The 13,118-nt window shown below is 39.4% G+C and overlaps 1 protein-coding gene across 1 annotated transcript in view; it reads right to left on the minus strand.

Moving 5' to 3' along the window:
* Positions 1 to 8,742: 8,742 nt before the first annotated feature.
* LOC150081744 (synaptotagmin-15-like) overlaps positions 8,743 to 13,118 on the minus strand; it is a 377,464-nt gene continuing 373,088 nt past the window's right edge. The window contains exon 9 of the mRNA XM_090379611.1: positions 8,743 to 9,108. Within this exon, the coding sequence (XP_090235737.1) occupies positions 8,984 to 9,108 (125 nt within the window). The 3' untranslated portion in view covers positions 8,743 to 8,983. The remainder of the gene's footprint in view (positions 9,109 to 13,118) is intronic.

The raw sequence follows: 13,118 nt of genomic DNA on the forward strand, positions 1-13,118 counted from the left end.
AAATCTAATCTATCGTATCATTGAGTATCAAAAATTTTCTTATTAGGAATTTTAATTTGGAGATCAGATAACTTTTCCTGAGCCTGAAATCAATACTAGCCAACAAGTTGTTTATTATGTTCATTGTATGCCTATCTCCAAATCTATTTATTACCCTAGGGTGAGGCAAAACAGTTGCTTTCGGGTTACTTAAATTATGTGAGAAATTTCTTTGCAGATTCAACTCTTCAAAAGTAGTGTTAAGATTTTTCAAGAGTAACTTTAACTTCAGTTTTTGAATTGTATAAAGTATTTTATATTTCAACAAAAATTGCCTTCTCTTATTCAGGTCATTCCAAAAGTTTTTCCCCATTAAAGTCTCAAAATCCTGTTAATTAAGTTGTTTATTACCCTTATTTCAGTTATATTTGCTCGTGACCATACATTTACTAAATAATTGAGTTGGGCGACCACTAATGCCTAATATAAGGTAACTTTTGTTCTCAGATTTAACTTATTCTTAAAAAGTAAAAAAAGTACACATAAAATCTCATATTTTTACGAATTTGTTATATGAATTGAAACCCAACGTGGAGAGAAATAAAGAACAGTTCTCTCTTCTCTTAGTGGAGCTTATAGCACGGATGTTTGAGTCAGGAAACTATCCTACTAATTTACTTTCATTTAAGGTAATTCCAATATATCAAAAGGATCACCTGATGACTTTGCAATTATAGACCAATAACAATACAGTTAGTTATAAATAAGATAATAGAAAATTATATTTTTTCCCATATTAGCAAATACTTCATCAATATGGACTGCTAAACAACTCTCTATTCTCATATCAGAAGGGTAAGAGCACACCGACGATTCATGCTCACCATCCAACACCAGGTAATAACCACCAGGAACTATAGAAAATACATCGCCAAGGAGCCCGGAGTGTTCGATAACACATGTTGACGGTGCTACCTGGCCTCAGAAACGATCCAACACATTACCTCAGGATGCAGAGTGATCACCCAGACTGAGTACACTCATAGACATGATCAGGTAGCCAGGATAATACATCAGCCCAACTTAGACTGTGGTCAATCCATAACCCAAGGTAACAATGATTTGAATCTGCTACCACAGTTTGACATTTGCAATTCTGGAAATTCTGATCAGGTAATCATTCATGTTTACGTAATTTAATAGATGGATGACTATCCAAGATTTGATGAGGAGGTCTAATTACCAAAAATTTTGTTTTTTCATAGCTGAGAGCTAATTTATTATCATGCAACCAAGTTTGTAAATGTATTACATCCTTCTGCTGTAAATCTTTAGCCATTTTTGTTAAATTCTTTCCAATTGTACATAAGATTATATCATCTGCATAAATTTTTATAAAGAAGTTCTTAATTACTTCGAATATGTCATTTATATAGATATTGAACCTGATTTCCCCTGAATCAGTGCCCTGAAGTACTCCTCTCGTTACATTATATGATTTTTCCTTTGTGTTTTCTACTTCAACTGTTATTTTTCTTTTGGTTGAATAACATGCTAAGAGTTGATTGATTCTTCCCCTAATACCATATTTCAGTAATTTTTTTTTGCAGTATTAGAATATCAATTAAGTCATATGTTTTGGTCAAATCTATAATTAAAATCATTATGAAGTTATTGTTGTTTAAATGTAAGTTAAAAGAATCTACTAAATGCTCTAATAATGTCGATGTGCTCTTACCCTTCTGATATGAGAATTTTAGCAGTCCATATTGACGTAAGTATTTGCTAATATGGGAAAAAATATAATTTTCTATTATCTTATTTATAACTGAGTGTATTGTTATTGGTCTATAATTGCGAAAGTTATCTGGTGATCCCTTTTTATATATTGGAATTACCTTAAATGAAAGTAAATTACTAGGATAGCTTCCTGACTCAAAGATCCGTGCTCCACTAAGAGAATAGAGAACTATTCTTTATTACTCTTCACTTCGGTTACTGTAATACGGTCCAGTCCGAAAGATTCCTTGTTCTTCAACTGTTCTATAATCTTTAGAATCTCAGTATATTGTGGAGTTAAAACTACACAAGCGTTCACTATCTGAGGAAGACTATCTTGTTGATTAAATTTTTTTTTAGCAATAATAAATATAATATCTATTGAGATATAATATAGCTTTGGCAAACCTATTTGCAGCCTCATAGTGTTTGTTTGTACCAGAAATCTGTTCTAATAGTGTTTTAATTTGATTTCCCCTTGATAATTTCTTCCTTGTACTTAACAGGTTATTTGTAATGTTGCATTTATCCTTTAAAGTTATCTGCTTATCCCTAAAAAGTTGATTGTAATACGTGTTTTTTTTTCGTTTTTTAATCATACCTGTCAGTTTCTTTCTAATTGTTTTATAATTGTGATAATGTTCTATCTTTGATGTACAATTCCTATACTGTCTGAAGTATTTATCCCTTTGTACCATTAATTCTTCTATTTCGTTATTCATCCAAGGTTTCTTAAAATTATTTCTCCTACTCCTAGATTTTATGTTGCAAGCTGAGTGATTTACTTTTCTCTTTATATTAAACCTTGAACAACAACCACCATAACCGACATAACAACAATCACCCTGTTTACGTGGTAGCAATACCCGTCATGAGGTGGAACCCCCAATCAGGGAGAATTAATATAACAGCAATATAATAATAATAATAGGTTACTTTTCCATCCCGGGAAGGGTACTGGTACCAGGTGCCTCGCCGAGGAGTTATTATGTCCTGCTATCGTTATTGGTCGAGGAAGTCTCTGACTATCCTACATGTGTTCAGGATCGCTGCTTTCTGAAGTTCTTTTGTAGGTGTTCTCTGGGAAATGGACGACTGCGGAGCTGGCCGGTCAAATAGAGAATAAAAAGAATCCGATAGTTACGATGAAAAGCACTGGACTACAACAGGTACAAGTTAATCTGTAACAGTACCACAAATAGCGTTAGAGAGACCAAGGCTGCGTATGAGAATGTATAGGCTAAGAGAGCAAAGAATGGGGACAAGGAATTTTTCATGTATGTGAATACCACAAAGAAGAAAGTTAACGAAAAATCAGATCTGACCCTTTTGCACTCGGAGTGGGAAATCTTGATAACCCAGCTGACGTTGCGGATAAATTGAACAGTTACTTGCATCGGTATTTTCTGTCTTAAGGCAGTTCATGCTGAGAACATACTGTGCGAGTAAGACCAAGCCATATGAAATTAGTGATGTCGTAATTACAAGTGCTTATTATACTAGAAAAGCTATTAAGCATAAAGGCAAGAAAAGCTATTTCAGCATTAGCATTAATAAAGGCATATGATGCAAGAAAGCAAGCTTATACAGCATCAGCCAAAAAATAAAAAAAAAAAAAAAAAAACATTTTCACACATCCATTCGCTCTAAAAGTTTTTCCAGTTCTTCCTTGAATTTATATAAGCATTTTTATGCTCAACAGATGGAAGTTCGTTCCAGCAATCAACTACCCGCTGGCTAAAGGCAAATTTTGGCATATATATTTACAACAACTGACATTCCTCAATTTGAATTTATGTCCCCTCATGTTCGTAAATCTGTGCTACATGAAGAATTCCACTAGCATTGTGGGATTCTAGCTACAAAATTGAGCCCGCTCAACCCGTTCAAGTACTCTTTCAAATGACCCTGTGCGACGTCTTCCACCAGCGGATGATCCTATGCTAAATAACCCTAACCTACATCAGCAAACTGTCACCAACCTCATTAACAGTGTGTGTGTGACACAGCAGAGAAGAAGAAAAATTCTAGACCAGACGCTGTTCCCTGGTGGTCCGCAGAGTTACAAAATTTTCGACGGGAGATGAACCAGATGAGGAAAATCTTCCAGCGTGCCAGGAGATCTTGGCCTGCCACCGAGGTTGAAGAATTAAGACAACAATACAGGAACAACCGAAATGCGTATACTGCTCTAATTAGAAAAAGAAAACAAAAATAATGGGAAGATCTTGTCACCTCAGTTGGAAATCAAAACCCCTGGGTGTTAGCATATAAGGTTACCACCAACAAACTCCCCAGAGGAGAAATTATCCCGTCAACCATAACACCAACGGGAAGTATGACAAACACCTGGACCAGCTCGATAAATTATATTCTTGATGCAATCTTTAAGCAGCCAGCAATGGTAACAACCCTACAGCAGCTCTTGCTATGCAGAGAAAATGACGACTACAGCACGGAAACAACTGAACTACCATTTATTTTGGAGGAACTTAACTTAGTAGCAACAAGAATTAGAACACGTAAATCACCTGGTTTGGACAAACTCGAGCCAGAAATTATTAAGAAACTAATTGAATATACCCGACACCCTATCTTAGACCTATTCAGCCACTGTCTCCAAGTAGGATATTTCCCAAGTGCAAAGTAGCAAGTGTACGCTTGATCCTAAAAAATCCAAACAAGCCGCCAGATAGAACAGACTCCTACCGCCCAATTGCTCTTCTCTCCTGCTTAGCCAACTTTTTGAACATCTCCTATATAGCAAACTAACAACTCATTATATCAACGCTAATCTCCAATCACAAAACCAGTTTGGCTTCAGGAAAGGACGATCAGCTGTGAAAGCCCTGGATAACATCGTCACAGCCGCCAAAAGATCTACCAAGAAATATTTCCTTGCAATCTCAATTGGTTTCGCCGGGGCGTTGACTCACTCTGGTGGTCAAGCGTCCTGGGTAGACTTTGAGCCACAAACCCGCCCCAAAACCTATATATTTTCATCCACAGCTATCTCTTGAACTGCAGCATAACTGTCAGAACACCATACAACCAAATTACCCGACCGATCTACAGGGGTTGCTCACAGGAGTCCGTGCTGGGGCCCCTTTTCTGGAACATCGTCCTAGACGAATTCCTCTCTACCAACCTAGCAAAAGTCAATACTCAGGCGTATGCAGATGACCTGATCCTTACCCTGGAAGCCGATAACAGAGCACAGCTTGAAGATATAGGAAATAGAGCACTTGCTACTCTAAAGAACTGGGCTAATGTGCACAACCTCCAGATCTCACCGGACAAAACCTGCTTCATATTTCTTAAAGGAACGCTGGATATCCGGAGAACTCCACAACTAAAAATACAGGCCAGAACAGTCAAGCTTGCCACCGAAATGAAGTATCTAGGCATAATACTGGACAAGAACCCATCCTTTATCCCTCATTTGACGTATCTACGTAAAAAGATCCGTAATTACACCTCACTAGTAAACAGAGTCTCTCGCTGCGACTGGGGATTGAAGCAACGAACTCTTTCCATATACTACAGAGCCATCTATATACGAATAATCACATACGCAGCAGGAATGTGGTACACGAAGCCATAACAGCAGTCAACTACAGAAAGCTTGAAACAATACAACGAGCAATGCTGACCATCACCGAGGCGGTGGCACGATCGGCACCCACGCCATTCAAGTGCTGGCCGGTGTGCTACCCCTTGACCTTGAGGTCGTTAGATGCGGGTCGCTATATCACCTCTCTAAGGGCAAAGCAGTATCAATCATGGATTACACAACAGACCCAGCTAACACAGTTAAAACAGAGAAAAAACGCCTAGCCCGCTACCTACAGCAAACCTGGCAATCCAGATGACCAACTCCTCTGAAGGAGAGATTACGAGAAAGTTCCTTCCCGACTAGGGTTTATCCGGAAATGCCGGAATGGTCCTTTCCCCGGCCTCAATGCCACATTCTTCTTAACCAGCCATGGGCCCATCAAAGGAAAATTACAAGCACTAGGCATTTTTGATGACCCGCTATGACACTGTGGTTCCCCGGAAAGTTGGAGCCACTTAATGCATGACTGTGAGGGCTTAAGATGTACTCGCTTCACATGCATGATTATGTGGACTTAAGATGTACACACTTCACATGTATGACTATGAGGACTTAAGATGTACTCTCTTCACCAAAAGACTTCACCACTAGCTTCCAAAAGACCGGGAAGAGCACGTACTTGATAACGCCAAAGACTTACATTGCCTTCACGCACTTTGCTCAAGAATTGTTCACCCGACGTAGAGCGCTTCCAAGAACAAAAACTTGTAAACTGTACAACTCACGACACATCTTTGAATCACTGACTGGAGCCTTGACTGAGAGAGAAGTTCCATTAATGCCAGCAGAATATAAGAAAACTGGCACACTCAAAGCCCATCATGTGCCATCTGGCGATTGGAACTAGGTGCCTAACCTACTTCCCTATAAATCCCCTTCCCTATGCCGGGCGGGAGGATACGGGTTTCTGTCTCCTCCCTTCCCTTGCCTCCCCCTTCTTCTTCTCCTGGTGGGGCCACCCCACTGACTTTTTGGGGTGGCTTTCTCTATCGTCCCCATACTTCTTTCTTTTCCCCCAATCTACAGTCTCCCCTCCCCAGTTTGTCAGCGTACACCCCACACAATATCAAAAATTCAACAACGTCTGAAATTAAACCGCATTAATATAAACCTCTTTCAGCCTTACTTTTTCAGTGTTTTTTGCCCTGATTTTTTATTTTTTATTCATTTTACTTTATTTATTTTTTTTTTATGGTCCTACCCACTGAAATCTCAGGAAATTAAGTGGCAGGACTGCCAGAATGAAAATTTAAAATTACTGGGTACCTGTTCTGCCTCCACTAGGCATAGTGTGGACAACGTTGGGCCCCAGCACGGGTTTAACGGCTAATTGGCCTGAAGAACAACAATACACAACACTACACTTACAAAATCCATACACTTTTAAATTTCTGGCCTTTACAGTGAAGTGTTACACCTACAACGAAAGTAACGCGGAGATGGGGGGAACCCCTGGTGCCGTTAGACACGAACACACCATACACTATACGCTATACTATATATCTTGGATGGACTTACACAACTGCAAATACTGGAAGGCGGTACTGTAACCGGTGCGCGCTACTGTAGAGAGGTAATCCTTCCCCATGTGAGTCTGTTCCGAGGTGCCATTGGCCCCGAGTTCGTGTTCATGGATGATAACGCCATACCCCATCGCACTGCAGCTGTTGATATGCTTTTGGAAAGTGAGGACATTGTTCGTATGGATTGGCCTGCCCGTTAGGCCGATCTAAATCCCATCGAACACATATGGGACGCTCTGAGGAGACGCTTAGTGGCACGTCCACACCCACCAGAAAATGTTCACAAGCAGAAGATGGCGCTGACAGAGGAATGTACGATGTTACCGCAAGAACTTATCAACAACATTGTTCTAAAGTATGGACAGGCGGTGCAAAGCCTGCATCGACATTAGGGGTGACCATATCTCCTACTGAGGACCACCTCTTCCCTTTGTCCCATCTGTATCATGGCAGCCATTTTTGAATAAAGTCCCTCTTTATGTCTCTACCGTTTTGTTTCCGTTGTTGTGTCTGTGTTATTTCTTTCATCGTTTCTGTACCTCACAAGGTTCCTTTGGTATGCTCTTCCCATAGCCAGGGGAAGAGAAGCTACTACTCCTATGAGAAGCTACAGGTGAAAGCCTGACTGGTTCTTAAATTTTGCACGCCAGTATATTACTATTAAATCTATTGCTAGTGTTTTCTCTTAACTTGTTGATAGTGTTTCCCTAGTGTTTTCTCTTAACTTGCTGAAAAATCTTATTTCCCTATGGCTGGTTCCCTCCCATGTAGAAACTTTCATATAGTCTTTTGCAATCTTTTGGTCTGTAGACAGGTCTGACGTAGCCGAGTGGTCAGGAGAGTGAATACAATAACACGCGCCCTTTGAGTGGATCGGGGTTCAAGCCCGTGACTGCTAAATACAATTAACATGTGCACTGACCTGGTGGTTGTGCTGGAGTATAAACAAGAATATATTATTCTCACTGTCATTATACCTTTGCTTCCAAGTAACTCACACCGCACAATGTCTATGTTGGCATGCGTAACTTCTGATTCAGCAAAAGTTCTTTTCGCATTCAGTGTTTTTTTTTTATAAGAAATATGATCCCATCACTCCTTTTGTCTTCCCTATCTTTCATAAATATATTATACGTACCATAGTGGAACCCGTCATACCCGATTTCCGGGTGGCACCACGTTTTTATTAGCCCTATTATGTCAGAATTATTTGCTCTGACCAGGAGATTCGAATTCATCTATTTTATTGAAAATACTCCTGACATTATTGTAGACACAGTTTAAACTCAATCTATAGGACTCATCTGTAGCGTAGTTGATATAATCACCGTTCACTCAGGTCTTCTCCCTACTGGGTGGAAGAGACCTGAGTTAGAAATACGTCATCGACGCAAGGAATTTTTATGGATCTTTTTCGCAATATAGATGAGTTAATGGGTCATCCTGGTTTTTTCTCCCTGAACTGCGGATTTCCGTACAACAAAAGCAAATCTACAACAGAACACATGCAATTTATAGATATAATATATATGGTGCAATATGACCTAAGTTGCTAATGCGCCTAAAACTCTACAACGACCAACTATCCAAGATATTCTTCCTATAGTTTACCCCGATATACCCCATTGAAGTCATTTAACCTTGTTTCCTTATCTTCTGCTCATTTTATACGTTTACACTCTCTGCACAGTTTGCCAACATTGCGACAGCTAGACAGTATTGCACAGCTTGACAATATTGCGACAACAAACAAGAATTCTTGAAGAATAAGTGTTTAATTATTCTAGATTTCCAACGTGCTGGTACAAATAATAATAATGCATAATTTAAATACAATGTGATAGTGTCGATGTCCGTGTGGTTGTCGCTGTGGGATCACGGTAATGAAGAAAGAAAAGTCATACGTCTCACGTTCATAATACATACAGTACACTGTATTATTTCACATCACCAGAAAACAAGTTGAAACAGTTAAACAATAATCAAATAGTTGTTATGTTAACGACTGGAGTGCGGACAGAAAATAGGGAAAACAAATTAATTTGGCATATACTGCGTAGCCTGAGCCATAGGGAGACTCATTCGATTAGGTTAGTTTGTGCCAGTATCGGATCTGTTTATGGCCAGCTGTAATAGATTCTGCCCAGTGATCAAGCGCTTTCCCTCGAACAAACATGTATGAACCTAAGATGATGCGTCCCAGAACTTTGTCTATAATAAAATAAAAATAAAATGTTGGTAAATAAAATTACATCAAATGGCATAATATTTCATAATGAATTCTAAGTAAAAATGTACCTGTGTGTTTGCTTTGAAATATCACGTTAGAAGCTAACATATCAAATAAATTTAACATGCTACATTTGCCCTATAAATATGGTATATATATAACAAATTGCACACTAGAGTCAAAGGGAATATTAGTTCAACTACCCAAAGTGAATTGTATTCGTCAATTGCGTGGGTTCTCTGGTCGATTTGCTTGTTTTTCTGGACGAAACACCCGAGTTCCCGGAGGGGGAGAGAACCTTGCAATCTCCGGCTGAGCCCGACTAACTCAGACACAAGAGTGAAAAAAAACCCATTAAAGTTTCTCGCGTCATTGACGGGATTCGAACTCAGGCATTTTTCACCTGGTGTCGAGGCGCCTCCGTAGCCAGGTGGGCAGGAGCAGCAGTACGTAGCACACGCTTCTTGATTAGACCGGGGTTCGAGCCCGTGACCACCAAATACGGAGGCTGCGGAAAGGTCAGGGAATGATCACCGTATATCCCCGGAGCAATATGGCCTTAGTTGATAATGCTCCTAAAAACCAAATAACAAACAAACAAAAAAAAAACTGGTTTCGAAGGACGGTGACAATGCGACTCTGCTACCTATATACGAGTCATTGACGGGATTCGAATCGAGGCCTTTTTCGCCTGGTTTGGGAAGGACTGTGACGATGCTACTCTGCTACCCGCGCAAGCTATAAATATGGTATAGCGAAATGTATCGGATTAGATATTAGGTATGTTGAGGGTCTAACGGCTCCTGGGATTTCTCCGCGGGTGTGCATTGTATCGGGCCAGAGATTTGAAGGTGTGTGTGTGGGGGTCATGTGCTGTATATTGTGTTGTGCCCTTTGTTCCTCCGGATTATTAGCCACCGAGCCCCTTGTGGGACCCGACGTTACCACACCGTGTCACGGGGAGGCTAACCGGGTGTAGCACTGATGCTAGGGTACTCTGGGGTACCCTGCCACCTACTTTCCTGCGATTTCAGTGGCTAGGATCAGATTTAAGAATGAGATGATCGCTGTTTCTCGAGAAACGGTTGTAATTTTAACAGAGCGTAGGGTTATTCGCTGATAACTTGTTCTAGCGCCAAATAGGTCGGGCAATAATTTTGATGTATTTCTATTTAGATCTGTGGGGCATATATATATATATCCAATATTTTAAAATAAAATAAAATAAAACATAAGCAAGTAGTATGGCAAAAACTGTAGAGCGAAAATTAACATAAAAATAACCCAAAATAAAACGAACGAACGGGAAAGGGAAAGTAATGGTAAGACATAAACAGTAGCCGAAAAACCCCTATATAATTTAGCACTTTAAATCCAATTAATAAAACCGGTATAACATTTTTAATAATGCCAATTACATAATAATTTAGCGGTATCCCCCCGTTCGTTCGTTCGTTTAATTTTGGGTTATTTTTATGTTAATTTTGACTCTACAGTTTTTGCCATACTACTGGCTTATGTTTTATTTTATTTTATTTTAAAATATTGGATATATCTTGGCTTTATATGGAGGATGTGCATGTTGCTGCCTCTAATGAAAGCTCAATATTTATTTATTTATTTTATTATATTTTAACTTTTGTCATTATTTAAATTAATAAATATAATTTATTGGTAGTAATGGGTTGATATGTTAATTAAACAGCGCCTGTGCCGCCAACTATATTCTATTTTCTTTTTTCTTTTATATAAGCTGGTTCAGCTTACATTATGTCAGTGGTGTGGTTCTGCTTTAGAGTGCTGTCAAAAAGCCAGATAAGCCTGCCTCAAATCCATGTGCCTACAGACCAATTGCGCTGCTTGCTAATCTAGGGAAGATCTTGGAGCGGCTTATGGCTCTTCGACTAACAGCTCTGTTTCAACAACAAAATCTCTTTTCTCCCTGTCAATATGGCTTCATCCCAGGTCATTCTTGCGAGGAGGCCTTGTCTGACTTTGTCTGGCACATTATAAATTCTAAATCCAAGTTTGAACTAGCTATTATGGTCGACTTCGAGGGTGCCTTTGACACTGTCTGGTGGGACAGCGCCCTTGAACGTCTCCGGTCTGCCAGATGCTCCTTTCATGTGTACAAATTATTTCAAAACTATTTCTCTGACCGCTCAATAATTGTCAAATCCAAATTCCTCCAAGTCTCTAGGAAGGTTTTTCGAGGGTGTCCCCAAGGTTCTGTCCTGGGGCCCCTTATCTGGAACATTGTGCTTCAAGACTGGCTGGGCCACTCTCTCCAGAATTGCAAAATTTTTGCTTTCGCCGATGATCTGACAATTGTGGTCTCAGGCAGTTCTCGTGCAGTGTTGGAGGTGAATGCAAACCAGATTTTAACTGACCTTTCCACCTGGTCATTGGCTAACAAACTTAAAATTAATCCATCGAAAACAAAAATGATGCTTTTTAAATCCAAATTAGATCTCAGGCGGCCTCCCCAAGTCAAAATGTTTGGCAAGCGGCTTCCTATTGTCACTGAAGCAAAACTCCTTGGGGTCATTATTGACCATAAGCTTTCCTTCTATCCTCATCTGATTCATATATGTACCAAAATCAAAAAGTTCACAGGGTCAATTATTCGAATTTCCAGAGGGGAGTGGAGTCTCTCTAGGAAGTCACTCTTTCTCTACTATAATGCTGTTTTCCTGCCCATAGTCACTTATGCAGCAGGAGCTTGGGTTCATCGGGCCACTAATTCCAAAATGAGGTTAAAACTGAATTCCATCCAGCGGAGCATGCTCCTCTCTATTCTCAGAGCTGTAGAACAGTTTCCACCGCTGCAGTGCAAGTTATTGCGGGGTCCCTCCCATTGGATCTATTTGTCATCTATCGTGGCCTCTGCTTTCGACACAAAAAACAAATACCTTCAGAATTACTTGGAATCCAGTTAAATTTAAATGAAGATCCTAAAAAAGAGAAATCCAGATGGTTTAACGAGCTGATTAGCATCTGGCAGACCAGATGGGGCACCACCGCACTTGGAGCGACGACAAGAAAATTTCTGCCTGATGTGGCCTTCTTACTCTCTAAATCAGTTAAAACCTGGTGCTCTTTAACTATGCAAACTTTCTTTCTGATAACAGGACATGGCTCTCTCTCTCAATCAAAAACTCTTTCAGTTTCGCTTGCATCACACTGATCTCTGCAGCTGCGGGAATACAGAAGATTGGAGTAACCTGCTCTATAACTGTGCAAACTACGACGATCTTAGGGTGAAGCTCCGAACTGACGTTCCAGATCTCTCTCCGGGGAATGAGGAAATGCTTCTGCATAATAAGAATAATCTCTCAGCACTTCAGAACTTTGCCTCCGAGGTGTTTGCTCGCAGAAAAAGAATCAACGCCAGATTAGCGCACCAGAACAATCCACCAAATACAACTGTGTAAGCAAGCGGGACAATAGTTTTCTTTTATGGTTCATGTCTGCATGAATTGTCACTGCACTGATCCTAAAGGTCATCATTCCACATCTGAATTATTCTGGATACAAGAGTATTTATTGAAGACTACCTTTTTTTTTTTTTTTTTTTCTTCTCTCACCAGCACCAGTCTGTGTGTGTGTGTGTGTGTTTTTTTTTTCTTTCTTTCTTTTTTTTTTTACTATCAGTTTATTATTATTTTATTTTATTCTTTTATTTATTTATTATTATTATTTTTTTTTATTATCACGTGTCCTTTTTTTTTTTATCAGCACCACGGGATGTGTTTACTTTACTATTATAATTATTATTTTCTTTTTCTTTTTTTTCTTCTTTTTTTCTTTCTTCTTTCTTCTCTTTTTTTTCCCTCCTTCTTTATTACTATTATTTTTTTTATTTTATTATTTTATTTTTTTTATTATTATTATTTTTTTTTTCCCTCTCTCGCTCCTTTCTTTTTCCTCTGGAATGGGCCCCCGGAGGAATCTGGCCCACCTTTTGGCAACACCAGGTGGGTCAGAGTCT

The sequence above is a fragment of the Mastigoproctus giganteus genome, chromosome 8, assembly GCF_048544385.1.
Source record: "Mastigoproctus giganteus isolate SK-2022 chromosome 8, ASM4854438v1, whole genome shotgun sequence".
NCBI lineage: Eukaryota > Metazoa > Arthropoda > Arachnida > Uropygi > Thelyphonidae > Mastigoproctus > Mastigoproctus giganteus.